Raw genomic sequence first — 17,318 nt, forward strand, 5'->3', positions numbered from 1 at the left:
AACCCTCGCCAGAACTAGCTTTACAGATCGGAACCCAAAAGAAGCCATCCCTAGAGAAATCCTTACCTTCCATTTGCAGCCAAAACATCAGAAATCGGTTTATTTCCATTTTTTCAGCGATTCCCTTCAAAGTTCGACATTTCCAAATGTTGATCCAGCAAACAAAAAAGCGCGCTGCTGACAGGCCGCAGATGAACTTTTCTTTTGTTCTACAAGGAGAATTGAGGATAAAACGGCAAATCGCGCCAGCTCGCGATCTCCGAGCGATGAACTTTTCACCCAATCTTGTCGCCAGAAATTTTCAATCGTGTTTATAACTGTTGTATATAAAAAATTGCAGTTATGCCTATAGCTCGGATTTGTTTTCAATAAGACGTAAGAGCCATTGGTAAACAAAGCCCTTTTTGCAACTGTACTCGACCTACTTACGAAAAAGTAACTTCAAAAATGCTTGAGATTGTTCATTTACACGTCCTGCAAGTGCTCTAAATTAAAGATGAATTAAATTTTGTTTTAATTTGGAGAAAAATGAAAATTAGTGTCCGAGGTTACGATGGCTTTTACGGCTTTTTGAAAACTCACCCGAGATAGGCTTTTAGACCCCATTTTAATACCCAATTGCCCACTGAGATTTCTGCTCACTGCTAATTAAGATATTTATTGCTTGATATGGGCTTATCATGCTTTTTAAAATCTGTAATCTCCTTCAATGTGCTAACATTAGGTGCACGATGGAAACTTATGCGGTTCCCCTTAATGTGTAAAAGTAAATTGAACAATGTGTAATGCTAATTTTTCAGCGAATCATGTTTTATTAATATGCATGTTGCGTAGCCGGATGTCACCGTGTATGTGATTGATATTGAAATCCATAAACGTCATTTGACGGTTCAAAGTAAACAAAAACATTTTCGGTGTGAGCTGAACGTTACAGGGGGATGCTAAAGGCCGCCATCTTGGGTGATTGAGATTGATAACGCGCGCAAACTGCGCACAGTGAAAACCAAAAATATTTCTTTTATTAATAATTAAATTTTTGTTATAAGAATTACTGTCGTAAAAGTCAAATTACACAGAAGTTAAGTTTAACGTTTCATGTGATAAAAGTAGAACTTTAAATGAGGTCATCGGCCCGATATGTGCTTAATAATCCCAACTTTAGTAGTTTATTTTGCAAATAAATTGATAAAAATCACCTCACAAACATACACTAACATTTAAACGTACATTGCGGTAAAATTTTACATAAAAACAATAATGACTTTATTTCCATTTTATGCCTGCAGTTTTTGTACTTTTTTTACAGTGCGCAGTTGCTTTATTTTGGTTCCGTAACGAACAGCTGTTCTTTTGTGCTGGCGCCGAAGTTGACAGTTCCCTTTTGTTCTGATGCCGAAGTTGACAGCTTGTGTTGGCTACGGGCGAGCTGCCTGTAGTGAGATATAGATGTCGCCCCCCTGGAACGTTACGTTCTAATTTCAGCAGAAATTTGAATTAAATTTAAATTACCAATAATTTTAAGCAAGCAAATCAGATAATTTTGATAAAAAAAAGCAAGAAAAATGTTCGTCCGCAGATTCCACACTTCAAGTGTTTCATTTAGCAAAGTCGTTCCTACCAATCTTAAGGGCAAGAAGAAAAGTTCTCAAGAATGGCTCACCCGGCAGCTCAACGATCCCTTCGTGGAACGGGCCAAAATGGCAAATTACAGGTAATATTTGAAAGTTTCAAGTTTTTCTGATCAATTAAAACCTTTTTGCCGAATCAGATGCCGCAGTGCGTTCAAGCTGCTGGAGATCGATCAAAAGTACAACATCATCAAACCCGGCTTCACGGTCATCGACTGTGGTGCCGCTCCCGGCTCCTGGTCCCAGATTGCCGTTAAACAGTCAAACGCCGATGGCGCGGCACCCGGCAAACCCAAAGGCACCGTAATCGGGGTGGATCTGCTGCAAATTTACCCAATCGCGCACGCCACCACGCTGGGAAACACGGACTTTACCCGGACTGAATCGCAGGACAAAATCCGCTCCCTCCTGGGCGAAAAACGGATAGATTGTGTCCTCTCGGATATGGCCCCCAATGCGACCGGGGTGCGGTCGCTGGACCAGGAGAACATCATCACTCTTTGTTATTCGGTGTTGCGTTTTGCGATTTTAATGTCCTCGCCGAATGCGTCGCTGCTGATGAAGGTTTGGGACAACGGCGAGGTTCCGGCGCTGGAGAAGAATATCCAGCGGTACTACCAGCAGGTGAAGCGGATAAAACCCCGGGCTAGTCGGGCGGATTCGGCGGAGAACTTTGTGCTGGCGAGGGGGTTCGTCGGAGTGGAGCGGTGAAGCAGTAGGGGTAAGGAATTGTAGAATTTGTTAAAATCATAAACTAGTCTTTTGAATTCAAATTGATTTATTTTTTTAATTTACCGTTTTGGGATCCGAAAGCATCCATAGTTTACAAGTTAAATTTTAAATTACAAGATGGACCTTAAAAATACAAATTTTACTAAAAAACGTTACTTAATCCACCCTTGGGTGTTTGGTGCCTTCCTCACATTTTAAGGGTAATGCTATCCAAAATAGACACGAAAGGGCGGACCTTTCAGTGTTCTATAAACTTGACTCATTATTCATACCATCAGATTGGGTTGTCAGATCTTCATATTTCAGGGCACTTATGTGCTAACAACTTATGATAGGGTAGTCAAACCTCCAATTTAATTCGTGCTCGTTGGTCGCACAACGGACAACGTTTTCATCAAAATATCTGAGATCCGGCCTCCAAAAAGTGCATAAATAATAGGGTGGGTACGTTTTTCAAAAAGTTCTCGGATCCAGTTTTAGTATGGTCCCATTGTAGGGCATACCCATAGGGACTTTAATGCCAAATATCAGCTCATTTGGTTGTAAACTGGCTGCGCGCATCAGGGTTAAAGATTACATGGGAATTAGGGGAGATGGGGGTTAGATGGCCACCCCAAGGGAGAAGTCTCATAAAATTAACACTACTGATTATTTTGAACCCAAATCAGGTACATATTGTTCTACTTATAGTCCATTATAGAAATGACATAAATTAGTTGGTCTAGAAATCAAATTTGAATACTTTTCAGCAATTTAAAAAAAAAATAATTGAAATCGTATATATATGAAATACGCGGGGTAAGACGGCCACCCATGTGAGGTAAGACGGTCAGTGTTATAAATTAACTTGATAACTTTGCTAAACCAACCCAAATACCTACATGATTGGTTGAACAGACTTCTCTGAACATCATAATTATTTTGATTGAAAAAAAAAACTAGTTTCAAATTTTATATTTTGGCTATGTGAATTTCATATTATTGCGACCACATTTCATGAAAAACTTTGCATTTTTACACGAAAATATACCCAATTTAATGCAAATTAACTGGTTTGTGTATTTCGATTTGAAATTGTAAATGCAAATTATGTAAACAATATTAAATTAGCGACTTTTATTAAAAGTTTGAAAGAATTTCATACTATTCAATGAATTTTGCTATATCACAGTAAGGAATATTGACGAACCGGCAGTTAACAGCATTTTGATTAAAAATTGATAGTTTTATCGAAAATATGTCAAATATGTCTTAACAGTCAAAAATCCTACAAAAAATTAACCTTTATCAAATCAAATTTACAAATTACGGGTGGCCTTTTTACCCCCCGTGGAGGTGGCCGTCTTGCCCCCAAATTACTTATTTTATAAAACATTTTTTGCAAATAGCTCATCGCATTTTTTAAACTTTTTCGAGCGACATAATCTTGGGATAACTTCAATTTAACATGAAAAAATATTTAAAGAAGGATTACATATTGTTATCTAACAAAAATGCTTAAGTTGTAAATCATAAAAATAACATCCAGTATCAAGTTGAAAAAATATTTGTTTATTTTAAGCTATTTTTATACTATTTCAAACAATATGTTTGGTAAAGGTGACTCCATATGCATTATTTAGCATGAGGAACAGTATTGCTAAACATTTTAGTAAAATTCATTAGTATACTTCTCGGGTGAGTTTTCAAAAAGCCGTAAGAGCCACCGCGACCTCTGACACTAATTTTCGTTTTTCTCGAAAATGAAACTAAATTTCATTTATTTTCAGTTTGGGGCACTTGAAGGACGTGTAGATGAACAATCTCGAGCATTTTTGATTTTGGTTTTTCGTAAGTAGATGGAGTACCGACGCAAAAAGGACTTTGGTTACCAATGGCTCTTACGGCTTTTTGAAAACTAATCCGAGTCTTAGTAAAACAGTGGGGTGGCCGTCTTACCCCGCCTAGCCGTCTTATCTCCAGCTCCCCTACTATGGGAAATTGGAACTTTTTGTTCAAACGCTCCTACAGGTCTGGGAAAATCACGCGCCAACTTCTGGTATGGTCAGGCCTAAGGGGAATGGTCTGGAAAAACTTTTCCCGAAGAGAGCACACGGATTCGTTGTACCTAGAGCTGGCGCATTGGCAAACAATCCGATGTCTCCGAAATCAACGGTTTTCCCTCAAAAAGCATCAAATTTTCCTTAGCATGCTATGACAGCTTGATGAACACGGCGACGCCATACGTCAGACAGCTAACACGTGGGTGAGAAACGGCTGGAATATTCAATTGCAAACCTTCTTTTAACTAGAAAATGATCATTTCATGCAATCCTGATATTATTTAGTCGAATTCAGAATCTTTGCATAGCAAATTTGTATTTTTTTTGCAAATATTTCAACCACGTGGTAGCTGCCTGACGTATGGCGTCGCGGTGTTCATCAAGCTTTCATAGCATGCTAAGGAAAATGAACAACCCGATGGGGCAAGAGGAACAATGCATGAAACATAATGTTTATTGGCTAACAATTGAATACTTATCACTTAGAAACATAAGATTATAATGTATTTCGTTTATAGAAGTGATAATAATATCTTCGCATTAATTTGAACGTTTTTTCGAAAAGCTAACATTATTCAGGAGATACATGATAAATTTTCATAATATCATTACATTTTGTGAGGAAAAATTGCAGGGTTAGGGTGGATGATACTGATGATACTCGTCGGTTGACGCCCAGGCGAGGAACATCCCGGAAGGAGCCCAACTACATCCGTAGTGCTGTTGGTCAACACAGTTTGGCTCTGGTTCCTTGCAAGTGTCCTATTTTTTACCTCCACGTTGGCTTGGTTTTGTCATCATGGCAAGGTGTAACCTAGCTGGTGGCCTGTGGAAACGGCTCGTAAACCGTTGACCAGCGAGTGTCAGAGTCGAGACGGCTAGAAGAAAGGGGCGCGTCATTGTGGGAAAGGGAAGTAATTTGTGCTTGTAGACGGTATTGTTTTGATTCGCAGTATGTTGAGTCAACTGCTGTGGATGTATCTGAACATCGCAGAACGGGGTTTCTCTTCTTTTTATTTCAGTTTGTTACCATCTATCTCCTATTTATTTTGTTTCACTGATTTTCTAACACGGTTTCTGTTTATTATCCTCCATTTGATATCGATTTTGGTTATTTGATTCTCTTATCTCTCAACGCTTTTCCACTCTAATTTACCAATTGATGCTGCTGTAACTGTCTGCTTTCCTTAATGTTAATTTTGTTTATCATGTGCCTTTTCTTTTTTTATCTAATTGAATATTTTTTCATCCGCCCTAAAAATTGCCCTTAATACAATCTATGCTTGTTTGTTACCAAAAAAGTGTCCACGTGGATGGTCCCTAAACAAAGAATTGATTTTCGAGTGCCACAATATCTCGAGATGGGATGGACCGCAAAGCATTCAATTTTGTAGCTTCTTTTTTTTTATTTACCGTGACTTCATCAAACATAAGTTTTAATTGTTTTTTAGGCGATAATTTGTGTACATGTACTAAGTTTTAAGCACACCATTTGGGCATGTGGTGCCTGTTGGTTTTAAACAAATAAACCAAATGAGCTGAAATTTGTGGTTAAGACTCTCAAGACTATCCGGTGTGCACAGGGCCCCGGCGATCGCCTGATAAAAGCTACCGAACATCATTGGCAATATGGCGTCGTTTGTTTACCAACATGAGAATGTTTTGTGGACGAACCAAAAAAATCCTTTTTTGTAAAATTTTCTATAACCGTAGTGTTCTAATTTTAAAGTTATACAAAATAAACAAATTTTCGTTAAATTCTAGAACAGAAAAAATAAATAAAAAAAAATCAATTTAAACCGCTTTCATCGCGTTTCTAAGCAAGATTACCCAACAAATCATCGTGCCTTTAGTTTATCTTTAGTTTCTAATCCGGTTTGCTTTAGATTGTTGTTTAAATATTGATTTTTAGCATAAATTAAGATAAGTTGCAAAATTTCCAACTTCAGCCATGTGCAACAATTTCCATTTGACCCGTGCGGGAAACCGATAATGGGGTAATTCATGCGTTCCAGACTGTCAAAATTCCAGAACGTCACGCGAATCTTCAGTTCGCAGCTTTTGTTCCTGTATGACGTTTCGAGGCGAGGCCCTGGGTGTGCATGACCTGTGCGGTGCGAGCTCTGTCGCCGTTTTCACACCAGCTCAAACTGTCAAAATTGCACCAGCGTTTCAAGGCTTTAAACGCTCATGGTATGGCAGATTTTCAAATCAAAATAATTTTTTTCAACGTATTTTTTAAATTTTATTAGCCTCTTAATGAATTTTTATACTTATAAATTGGAAGTTGTCAGATTTGTTGTTTTGTTGATATGTCAAGCTTCGTGTGTTTACCGGGTTCGAGTTAGCTTTGAGCTATTCAGATTGACAATTCTAAACCGACCAAAGAAATTGTTTGAAAAAATCGTTGTTTTGTGAGTTATTTTAATTTTGTTTAGTCTTTTGTAATTTGTGAATGAAATCTGGATTTGTTTCAGATTCTTGATGGCCGTGATCTGCGTTAAATGTGGTTTCAATTTTGCGAAATTCAATCAGTTGTAAATGGTGGAGAAAAAAAACAACTTTTTGAAAACATTTTAATATGACCATAAATAAATTCATAGTTAATAAATTCAGCCCCTTTAAAACACATAAAAAAGTATGATAGAATTTACATGATATCACTACAATATCTGGCATACCATAATTTTCTATGTACCTTGACCATAACTGACAGCTCGCATGACCTAGTGCATGACGAAGCCTGATTTTGATATTTTGCTTTTAAAAATATACAAAAATCAATAACAAACTTATGAACCCTATCCTGCAACAATCTGTTTGTAAAAATAAACAAACTTTGTCGTAAATTATTTTGTAGATAGTACTTTAGGGGATGAATCAAAAATAATATCGATAGTTCCCGTAGTTTTGAAGATACTAAAATGTCTGTAACAAAAATCTTGATGTAAAAGATCGTGCTTGCCATTTCATTAGGGCACATAACTTTTTTAAGCAAGAGTGTGTCCCTTTCACACCTTATGTAAACTGTCATTTGAGTGAAAGGGATACACTATTGTTTACAAAAGTTATGTGCCCTTTTGAAATGTTAGGCTCCAGATCTGCTTGATGTGTACCGTTAAGTAATGTTTTTTTTAAGTTAGCTTCCTAGTTAGTGAATGCCGACTATGCTGTTTAAAAAAGTTAGTTAAATTTTTGTTGTGTGAGTAGCAGTATACAAACAAATTCCAACACAAGTGAAACATTCCTACACATTCAAGCTCAATCAACTCTAATAAAATTCAACTCTTCACTACATTCATACTTTACAGTACTTGGCCACATGTTTGCTCCAACTGCGAGAAATAGAACAACTCAGAACATACAGTTCAACAGTATCTCCCACCACCCTACCTGCCTACTGCGTTCTACCGCGTGTAGCGTGGAAACGAAAACCCCAAGAATTTATTACCAAGCAAAACGTCCACCGGGAAAGGTCAGTGTCGAATTTCGGGAACGTCAAACAGTGCCCGTTCTTTTGGAAGGTGTTTCAACAGCGTGGTTAGTGTCCCCGGCGACAATCCTTCGGAATCAACAGGTTGAGTTGCTTTTTAACGAGCAAAAGGTTCACGATCAAACCACGTGCAATTTCTGCTACGCGAGAAACCATGGACCAGACCAAGCTGAAGGAACTGGGCCTGCGGCTGTTCGAGATCAACGCGTTCAAGTTCGGTGACTTCAAGATGAAGGTCGGCATCAACTCGCCGGTGTACTTTGACCTGCGCGTCATCGTGAGCTATCCGGACGTGATGAACACCCTGTCGGAGCTGCTGACCGAGTACATCCGGCAGATTCGCGTCGACATGGGGGTGCACCTGTGCGGCGTGCCGTACACGGCCCTGCCGATCGCGACGCTGATCTCGATCAAGGCGGACAAACCGATGCTGATCCGCCGGAAGGAGGCGAAAACGTACGGCACGAAGAAGCTGATCGAGGGCAAGTTCAACGCCGGCGACAAGTGCCTCATCATCGAGGACGTGGTCACGTCCGGGTCGAGCATTCTGGACACGGTCAACGATCTGCGCGGCGAGGGTGAGTTTAATTGAATTGTTGGGTCGCGTCGACGTTATCGTGAGGGGTGATTTATTGGCCACCCCAGAGTAGTAGATAAGTGCCGGAACAGGCACGTGGAAGTTGTGCATTTGCACTATCTCTTGTTGTGGATTGAAACAGTCATAACTTTAATCGGTTATCAGATGTAGTAGCTGGGTGTGCCGCGACTTTATTAGATTTTATGGACGTGCCGGTTGGGAATAGTAGCAAAGTACTCGCTCGAATCGGCGATAGTAAAAGTCAAAGCGAAGCACTTTGAAATGTTTATTCTGAAATTGATTCCTGGAATTCGTTCGATAGCCTCAGTTATGATTTTTTCAACTAGGGGAAATATACCCTTTCTAATCAAACACCTATCTTCGTCATATGAAGAGTTTGATGCTCGATTAAAGCTCCAAAAATACTATTTAGGCTAGAAACTTACCAGCAACAGCACCGCCTCGAGTAAGCACGCAAATTTATGCCATTTACTGGCCAAAAAAATCAAATTTAATGCACTTTTGATCATAATTTCTATTTTGCGAGACCATTTAGCATTAGCATTAGCATTAGCATTAGCATTTCAGGACGCCCTATCCACGAATGGCTCCACAACGCTTATCCCACTGTTTGGTCTGGTTGTGTTAGACCCTCATCCGGAATAATAATCCAACACGGGAGATACCATGTCTTCATCTTTTGATGAGTGTGTAATACAGCCCAGGGCATAAGGGGGTCCTTGCCGGGTCTAAGCTATCCTTTGGGGAACGGAAGGAATGTTAGTAAACACCTATCTAAAGTGCGCAAGGATCCCTGCGTCACCTTAGTGGTATAGATGTTTGTAGGGTGGTTTTGGACTCAATGTTAGTAAGAGAGGTAAAACCCTAGGATACACCCCGAAAGGCGTTGCGGGCGAATCAAGTAGAGTTAGTTTTTTGTATTATTAAACTTATACAGATGATTGTACAGTATGAACGATGCATGATTTATATATATATATCCTATTTAAAGCCACGGCAGATACAACGCGACGAAGCCGTGTTTGATTAAATTTACTTTTGTGTTACTTAACCAACCATTTTCTCATGCAAAAGCAATGCTGATTAAACACAGTTTTAACATGTATGCTGTTAAACTCAAGCTACCGACTGTAAGAGTACAGAGAAATTTATATTTTTCTTTAGTTATTATGTGTTTAAGCGAAATTCGGTGTTATAAATGATTTAACGCATAATTGGAATATTGATTTTAAACTCTTACAGCGATGCTAAGTAAACATTAATTATTTATTTGTTTCATTTAAATGTAGGACTTATAATTTGAATTAAAACGACCGATTAAAAAAAGCATAATTAGTTAATAATTCAAATTGTTTGTGTAATGGGATTAATCAGCATATTTAATATTTCTAAATTAACACAATAACAATGGAAAGTCCTCACCAAGTATTCAGCCTTGGCATCTGTGAGAACCGGCTAGCGTAAGATGCAACAGTTGAGAAAATGTCTGTCTAGGTATTACAATATTGTTGATTTAGAATCGATTCAGTCTTAGACAGCCGGCTGTGGAAAAACTGGATCACGGTTGAAAATTATTTTGGTTGGTCTCATATCAATTTAAAAATTTGCAAGCTTATCTGAAATTTGATACCAAACTGAGAAAAAAAAATTAAAAAATCCGTAAACACGAAAATTTTCTCAGCAGCATCCCAGTCACGACGCTCTAGTAGGATTTAGTAGGGTTTTCACAGAGCTGGATATTCTTACAGCATTCTAGCAGAAATGTTCCACCAGTCTAGCAGGATTCTGGTAAAACCAGATCTGCTAGAATATTTCGTGACTGGGATACTCTTCTCTCTTTTTACTGTGTGCTCAACATGGAGCGAACTCACCGCGCACTACAACAGCAAGATGCACATAAAATAAGTATGAATTCTAGAGATGTTTGGGATGAGGGAGTTGGATGATGGTGATTGTGAGAATAGATGCTAAAAGAAGAAGATTTAAGGAGAGAGGGTGTGTAGAGTGTATGAGGGTTTGATAAGGAATGAGTTCGGTGTTGGAGGAGAACTATATATTATGTAGTTAAGTAGATTGAAAGGGTGGATGAGTGGAGTAATATGAAGAGGAGATTTAAATATAGATTTAATATTATTATATAGGGAATAAATAATGTAGAAGATATTTGGGTAAATAGAGGAAGGAAGTTGGGGGGGGGGAAAAAATGAAGGTTTTTGGATTTTTGAGGATATATTTTATTGATAGAATAGTGGAATATATTTTGAATATATGTTATATGGGGATTAAAGGTAATTTTAAAATGAATTTATTATGTATTTGAATTTGGAGATGATAGAGTAATGATATGTTTGTGATGATTATATATGGATATGAGTGGGGGGTGGGGTTATTTGATTGAATTAAGGGGTGGTTTGTTTTTTTTTTTTGAGGGGTGGGATGTTAATTATGGAGTGTGAGAAGGTGAGTGTTGTTGTTTGTAGTTTTTTTTATTTGTTTTTTGGGGTTTTTGTTGGGTTATTTTTTTATGTGTGTATAAAGAAAATATGGGATTTTTTATTGTTTTTTTGTGGTTTTTTTTTTTTTTGTGGTTGTTTGGGTTTTTTGTTTTTTTTTGATAATGAAGTAATAGTTAAGAATATAAAGGGATGGGATGGGATTAATGGAATGGAAGATGATGGGGGATAATTGAAATGATTTGTGAGGGATAGGAAGTTAGGGGATTTGAAGGTTTTTTATTTGTGAGTATTATAAAAATTATTGGGAGGTTGTATGGAGGTTATAATATAGGGTTTTTTTATGACCGAAACATGTAAATATTTAGCAAGCGCCATCAAAAAAACAAACGCGCCAAGTCTTTTGACGTTTGAATTTTGACGACCCATTCCAATCAAAGTCTGAAGAAAACCGAGCGAGAAGCGAAGGCAAAGAAAGAACCAAGGGTGGCCATCAACACCACCACCAGCGCCTGTGGGTGAGCCAGTGCTGCCAGGAAATATTCTCTATAAATGCTACTTTTCGTGAGTGTTCGCTTAAAATTTCATCAATTTTGGCAGCACTAAGCAGACCCAAAAGAGCGCTGGAAGAAAAAAAGAACTAAGCTGAAAATAGGAAAATGGGCGTGGCCCAATGCACTCGACTGATTAGAATGCATTTGGGAAATATATTTTTTTAAATGCTTGTAAAAGGAATAGCATAACTTTTAGTAAAGTGAATATAAACAGAAATGTTCACAAAAAGTTGCTCTACTCGTTGGTGTACTTGGTTTTAGTAAATTTCAAGGAACACTCCAGATTATCCAGCATCATTCAAACACGACCGCTTATTAGGCTTAAAATGGGTATATTTCCCCTACTCAGCACTTTTTTAAGAACTGAACACCGTTCAACAAAATTGCATAAATAACTCAATGATGTATTCCGGCTTCCAGGTCTGGTCGTAACGGACGCCATCGTGGTGGTGGACCGCGAGCAGGGTGGCGTCCAGAACACGGAGGAAAGTGGCGTCCGGATGCACTCGCTGTTTACGCTGTCCTATCTGCTGAACGTGCTGCTCGAAGCCGGTCGGATCGAGGAAAAGACGGTGCAATCGGTGGCGAAGTACATCGCCGGGGCGCAGATTCGCAGCGACGGGTCGTTTATGAAGAATGGCACCAAGGTGGTGAACGAGCTGAGCCGCGTTGGGATGTCGTTCGAGGCTCGGGCCGACTTGGCCAAGTGCGCGATCACGAAGGAGCTGATGAAGCTGATCGCGAACAAGAAAAGCACGCTCTGCTTGGCGGCGGATTTGACGAGCTCGGAGGAGATTCTGAATCTGGTGGAGCGCGTTGGGCCGTACATTTGCATTTTGAAGACGCACGTGGACATCGTCGAGGATTTCAGCGAGAACTTTGTCAAGTCGCTGCAATCGCTGGCGAAGAAGCACAACTTTATGATCATGGAGGATCGTAAGTTTGCCGACATCGGGAACACCGTAGCGCAGCAGTACGCTGGAGGTGCGTTCAAAATCTCCAGCTGGGCTGATCTCGTAACCGTTCACTCGCTGCCCGGCCAGGGCATCCTTAAGGGACTCAAGTCGGTCCTGAACGATCCGACGCAACAGCGCGGAGTGTTTCTGCTGGCGGAGATGAGCTCCCAAGGCAACCTAGCCACGGCGCAGTACAGCGCGGCCACGATGAAGATCGCCACCGAGATGGAGGGTGACTTTGTGGCCGGAATCGTGTGCCAGAGCGCTGATCTGGTTGCATCGCCGGGGCTGCTTCAGCTGACGCCGGGCGTTAAAATTGAGGAGGGCGTTGACGCTCTTGGCCAAAAGTACGACAGCCCCGAGCACGTGGTCAAGGAGAAGGGAGCGGACATTTGCGTTGTGGGCCGAGGCATCTTGAACGCCAAGAACCAGGAGGACGCGGCCAAGACGTACCGGGACAGGTTGTGGGCGGCGTACTGCGAACGGGTTGGTGTGAGTGAGTGATGGAAGAAGAAGAAAGTTTTGCCTTTAGCGACAAGAGTATTACCAACCAATATCGATGTGAATCTGATTGTAGAAAAGTAGCGACCTGAATCTGAGAGAAAACACGTTGAAATCATTCCCCCATCGCCTTTTTAGACTAAAAGTTACATATATTAACCATAAGTGGCAATCAAAAATAAATAATTGGATTATCTAAACACAAAACTAAGTGTTTTTTTTTTCTTTTGCACAGTCTCATAACACACACTCAAAACAACTGATCGCCTTGCAGTGAAAATGACCATTTTTTGTGTTATTTACGATATTTGAGCATGAGAGACCACCCATGGTTGCCCCTCCGTTGCTGAACAGAACCGCAATATCCTGTCAACACCAACGGCGCTCGCCATGTCAGTTTGTAGATCTCGATTTTAAGTTCGATTCCCATCTGCCCTCAACCAGAAAGATCTGGACTCATTGAATTCAAAATCAAATTATTCGCTCTACAGCATTGCCTTGGCGTTCTCGATTACGAGATTCCTACTCGAAACTAGGTGTTCGAAGGCTTGATTGTTGAGGCAATTGCAAACCTCTTTTTACACCTTAGCTTCCATCCATCCCGGGATTCGAACTGACGACCTTTGGATTGTTAGTCCAACTGCCTACAAGCGACTCCACCGAGACAGGACCCAGGGAGACGACTCCTACACCTGGACTGAGCTAACGACCTAACCTTTTTTTAGGTTAGTCCGGGACCAACATTTACTTCCCGTCCGACGGAAGGCGTGATCAGACAAATCTCGTCTCGAAAAATGCCACTGGGACCGTCTGGGATCGAACCCAGGCCGACTGGGTGAGAGGCAATCACGCTTACCCCTACACCACGGTCCCGGTCATTGAATTAGAAATTAATTAAAAACATGAAGTTACCACAGGTGGGGTTCACGATCCCCTGTCCTTTAGATTGGAAAGCAAAATGCATTCCACTTTACCGTGGAGCATTGGTAGCTTAATGAGGACCTTATAGGCTGATATAGTTGAATCCAGGAATCGGATGAGAATACAAGTTGAATGCAAGTTGAATTTCAGAACTAAACAAGATTGCAGACGCATCTGAAATTGAATCTAAATTACCCAAATTACCTCGCTAAAAAGAGGTATTAGACTATGGCAAACAAACAAACTCGCACTTTATCGCGTATGACAGTTTGCCAAACTCGCAAACTTGTTTGCGGCAAACTCGCAAACAAGATAAAATCCAGAGTTTTTTTTGAAAAGGACCAATAAACTATTGTCTTTCATATGTTTATAGGACCTAATAAAAAAAAACTCTAGAAATGTATGCAAGCTGACCTTTCTGCAAACAAATGTTGGCGGACAAACTGACAAACTGTCAAAATGTGCGAGTTTGTGTGTTTGTTTGCCGCAGTCTTATACCTCCTTTATAGAAACTTACTTGTGGATACCGTGGAGATTTTCCCTCGCCCCCCTTAAAAAAGTGGAGCATCAACACTTTCTGTCTTCCAAATCCCTTTCCATGTCCCTGGTGGGCGGTACAGATGGGAGCGGCCGGCAATGGATGGCTGCCATGGTGGTGCGAATCTGGTTCAAGTGGAATTGGTTCTATTCCTTATTATCGATTTAAAGGCAAGTCTGCAATCTGCTAAAATCAACGTCTCCTAGTGAAGCGAAAGGGATGTTAGTAACGCTTGTTGCTACTAGGAGAGCTGCTTTACAAGTGCCAAGAACCTGAAATGGTGTTAATAGGTAGGGATTTCAGGTCAGTACGCGTTTCACACAAGTACGTAAACATTTGTAATTTTAACTCCAGCAACCCAAATCAACCAAACTTCAGGACTATGCACAGAATGGTAAACCAACACAAATGTGTTTGTTATTGTTTACATTGCGTGCTCCCGTTTTTGTTTATTCAAGGTCAAACAATAAAACGCGTTTTTCTCGGAACTCGGGTAAGTGTGGTGACAGCAATCATTTGAAGCAGTCATGGGCCAAGCGATCGAAATTTCGGAAGATTCTAACGAACGGGCTCTGAGCGAACGATAGATGAAGGGAGAGTCCACGAGTGATTTTGCGTTGTGCTCATGTGTTCGTATTTTGGAAGATAGAAGTCGAAGAATCGGTCTATTGAAAAAAAAATCTGTTTTGCAATTTCGTCGTGAAACTACTTACTTTTCCTGTCATTCTTGAACGACGAAAAAGCCTACTTTTCTGTACCAAAAATAACAGAATCGAATAGCAACACTTTTCAAAATAAATGCTGAAAAGTTCTACTTTTCAGCAATGAAATGGGTGCTGAAAAGTTGAACTTTTCAACACTTGTTTCGAAAAGTAACACTATTCAACATTTTTTTGATTTATTGACAAAATACATGAAAATTTTACTTAAAATTTCACTCAATGGGTGTTTTTCGGAATTGCAAAAACTGTTGTATGGAACTCGTTGCAAAACTTGATTTTTTCAGCACGAGTCGTACATTTATCTAACGAGGTTCACCTCTTTTTGCAACTTGGTGCATAAACTACTATTTCAAGATATCTCAAGATTGAAAGACAAATGCATGCATGTAGATTGAATTCCCTTATAAAAACATATCAATAGATTTATTGAAAAATTCTACAATAAACGTTACAAATCTATTCATTTCTTACACTTCAATGAAAGGTGGTCAACTAATCTAAAACAAAAGCGTCTGCTTCCTTCACTCCACCGCGGACGACTTCCGGCCCGCCTTCTCCTCCTTGTCCATGTGCAGCTGCTTGAGCAGCGCCTTGTTGATCACGTTCAGCACGTCCATCTGGGTCGAGTAGAACAGATAGTCGTCCTTGATGCCGTTGATCTGGGCCGCCACAAAGTTTCCCAAGCTGCGGGCCCGGTCCGACTCGACAGAGATCGGTTCAACTTGTTCGACGGAGGTGTTGGCGGGCGTCGTTGCTGGCGTTCCGACGGGTTCGTGCTTGGGAAGGCTGGTGGGTGCGGCGGGGGTTTGAGTTTGCGGATGTGGCGCGGCGATTACATCGGTGCGGATGATCTTGACTGGGGTGGCGGCGGCCAGGTCGGCGGCGCTGATGACCTCGTGTTTGCGCTTCGCGACGACCGTGTTGGCGTCGGTGATTTCGAAGATGATTTCCTCCTTGGGGCCGTTGTGGGTCATCGAGGCGGACACGTTGTGGCTTTTGCGGACCATTTTCGTTTTGCCGAGCAGATCCTCCTTGGTGTCTACAGGTTAAAGAACGGGTTGAATTAGTCTTGAACAGGACTACGAGTGGGACTCCTTACCTTTGCCCGGTTGGGCACTCTGAATCTCGTACACAATCTCCGAGTCGTCGTTATCGTCCTCGTACACCTCGGTCTCGTAAGTCTCGTACTCTTCCTCGGCCTGCTGGTAGCTGTTGTCGTCGTCTTCGACAATTTCCGCTGCTCCGTTCCGTGGCCGGATGTGCTGTCGCAGGAAGGACAGATACGTGTACCACCAAACCGTTGGCACGTACTGGCCGCCCTTTTCCTGCGCCCGCCGAACCTTCCCGTACTCCTGGCCAAACTGGGTTCGCATGGTTTGGATCTTCTTCAGGATGTCGTTGGTGGTCGTGCCGGGCCGGTGATCTTCCAGCAGGTCGATGATCGTGTTCAGCGCCATCTGGCGTTCGCCCTTGTTGTAGTACTTGGGATGTCTCATGTTGTACAGAATCGGATGCTCTTTGTACAGCTTCAGCAGTACTTCCGTCGCGCCCCGCTTCCAGTCGATCGAACTCATCTTGGCACTTCCGGTGGCTCGGTTGCTCGCAGACTCACGGTCGTACGGTTCTATCGACAGTTGCAACAAAGAACCCGTTTTCATGAAAATTCACTTGCACACGACTCCCGGATTTCCCTAGAAGTGGCTTGCTTGCAAACAAAATGGAGAATGCAATTTTTGTACGCCGCCAGCTTGCATCCACCGATATCAACTTGAAAGTCAATTTGGCGCGTAATTATTGCAATCAAACCCAAATCCAAGCAATCCCTTGCACTTTTCACTCAAGTTTAAAACTCTTTCAAAACAATACTAAACTATTCACCCCAAAATCAAACTAATCTTGCAAGAAAGTTGTCAAAAGTGACGTTGTGAATGAAGGTAAAATAATAAAACCATCAAAGCATTCAACTCGAACACAACACACCAATACACAGGCACACTTGGTAGAGGGCGGAAGAAATACCAACACTGCACCGTTTGCACGCAAGTTTGTGTTAAACAAACGGACACGTACGCGTACAACACGTGCGTGCGTGCGGACCGAGTTGAGTGTGAGTGTGTTTGCGCGCGACAAGTTTGAGGAGGGAACACCACACGTGTCGGCTTGTGGTGAATATCAACCTT

At 41.0% G+C, this 17,318-nt stretch overlaps 3 protein-coding genes across 3 annotated transcripts; 2 read left to right on the forward strand and 1 right to left on the reverse strand.

The window, feature by feature from the left end:
- Positions 1 to 1,441: 1,441 nt before the first annotated feature.
- On the forward strand, positions 1,442 to 7,755 carry LOC120413908 (rRNA methyltransferase 2, mitochondrial). The gene is made up of 3 exons (XM_039574884.2): positions 1,442 to 1,711; positions 1,769 to 2,349; positions 7,714 to 7,755. The coding sequence occupies exons 1-2, from the start codon at positions 1,563 to 1,565 to the stop codon at positions 2,337 to 2,339; spliced, it is 720 nt and encodes a 239-aa protein (XP_039430818.1). The 5' UTR covers positions 1,442 to 1,562; the 3' UTR covers positions 2,340 to 2,349; positions 7,714 to 7,755.
- Positions 7,756 to 7,893: 138 nt separating this feature from the next.
- Positions 7,894 to 13,164, forward strand: LOC120413907 (uridine 5'-monophosphate synthase). Its single transcript, XM_039574882.2, has 2 exons — positions 7,894 to 8,473; positions 11,921 to 13,164. The coding sequence occupies exons 1-2, from the start codon at positions 8,050 to 8,052 to the stop codon at positions 12,958 to 12,960; spliced, it is 1,464 nt and encodes a 487-aa protein (XP_039430816.1). The 5' UTR covers positions 7,894 to 8,049; the 3' UTR covers positions 12,961 to 13,164.
- Positions 13,165 to 15,544: 2,380 nt separating this feature from the next.
- Positions 15,545 to 17,103, reverse strand: LOC120413971 (uncharacterized). The gene is made up of 2 exons (XM_039574978.2): positions 16,238 to 17,103; positions 15,545 to 16,177 (listed from the first exon to the last, which is right to left on the reverse strand). Exons 1-2 carry the CDS (start codon positions 16,794 to 16,796, stop codon positions 15,660 to 15,662), a joined length of 1,077 nt encoding a protein of 358 aa, XP_039430912.1. The 5' UTR covers positions 16,797 to 17,103; the 3' UTR covers positions 15,545 to 15,659.
- Positions 17,104 to 17,318: the final 215 nt, after the last annotated feature.

Source organism: Culex pipiens, chromosome 3 (genome assembly GCF_016801865.2).
Source record: "Culex pipiens pallens isolate TS chromosome 3, TS_CPP_V2, whole genome shotgun sequence".
Lineage (NCBI taxonomy): Eukaryota > Metazoa > Arthropoda > Insecta > Diptera > Culicidae > Culex > Culex pipiens.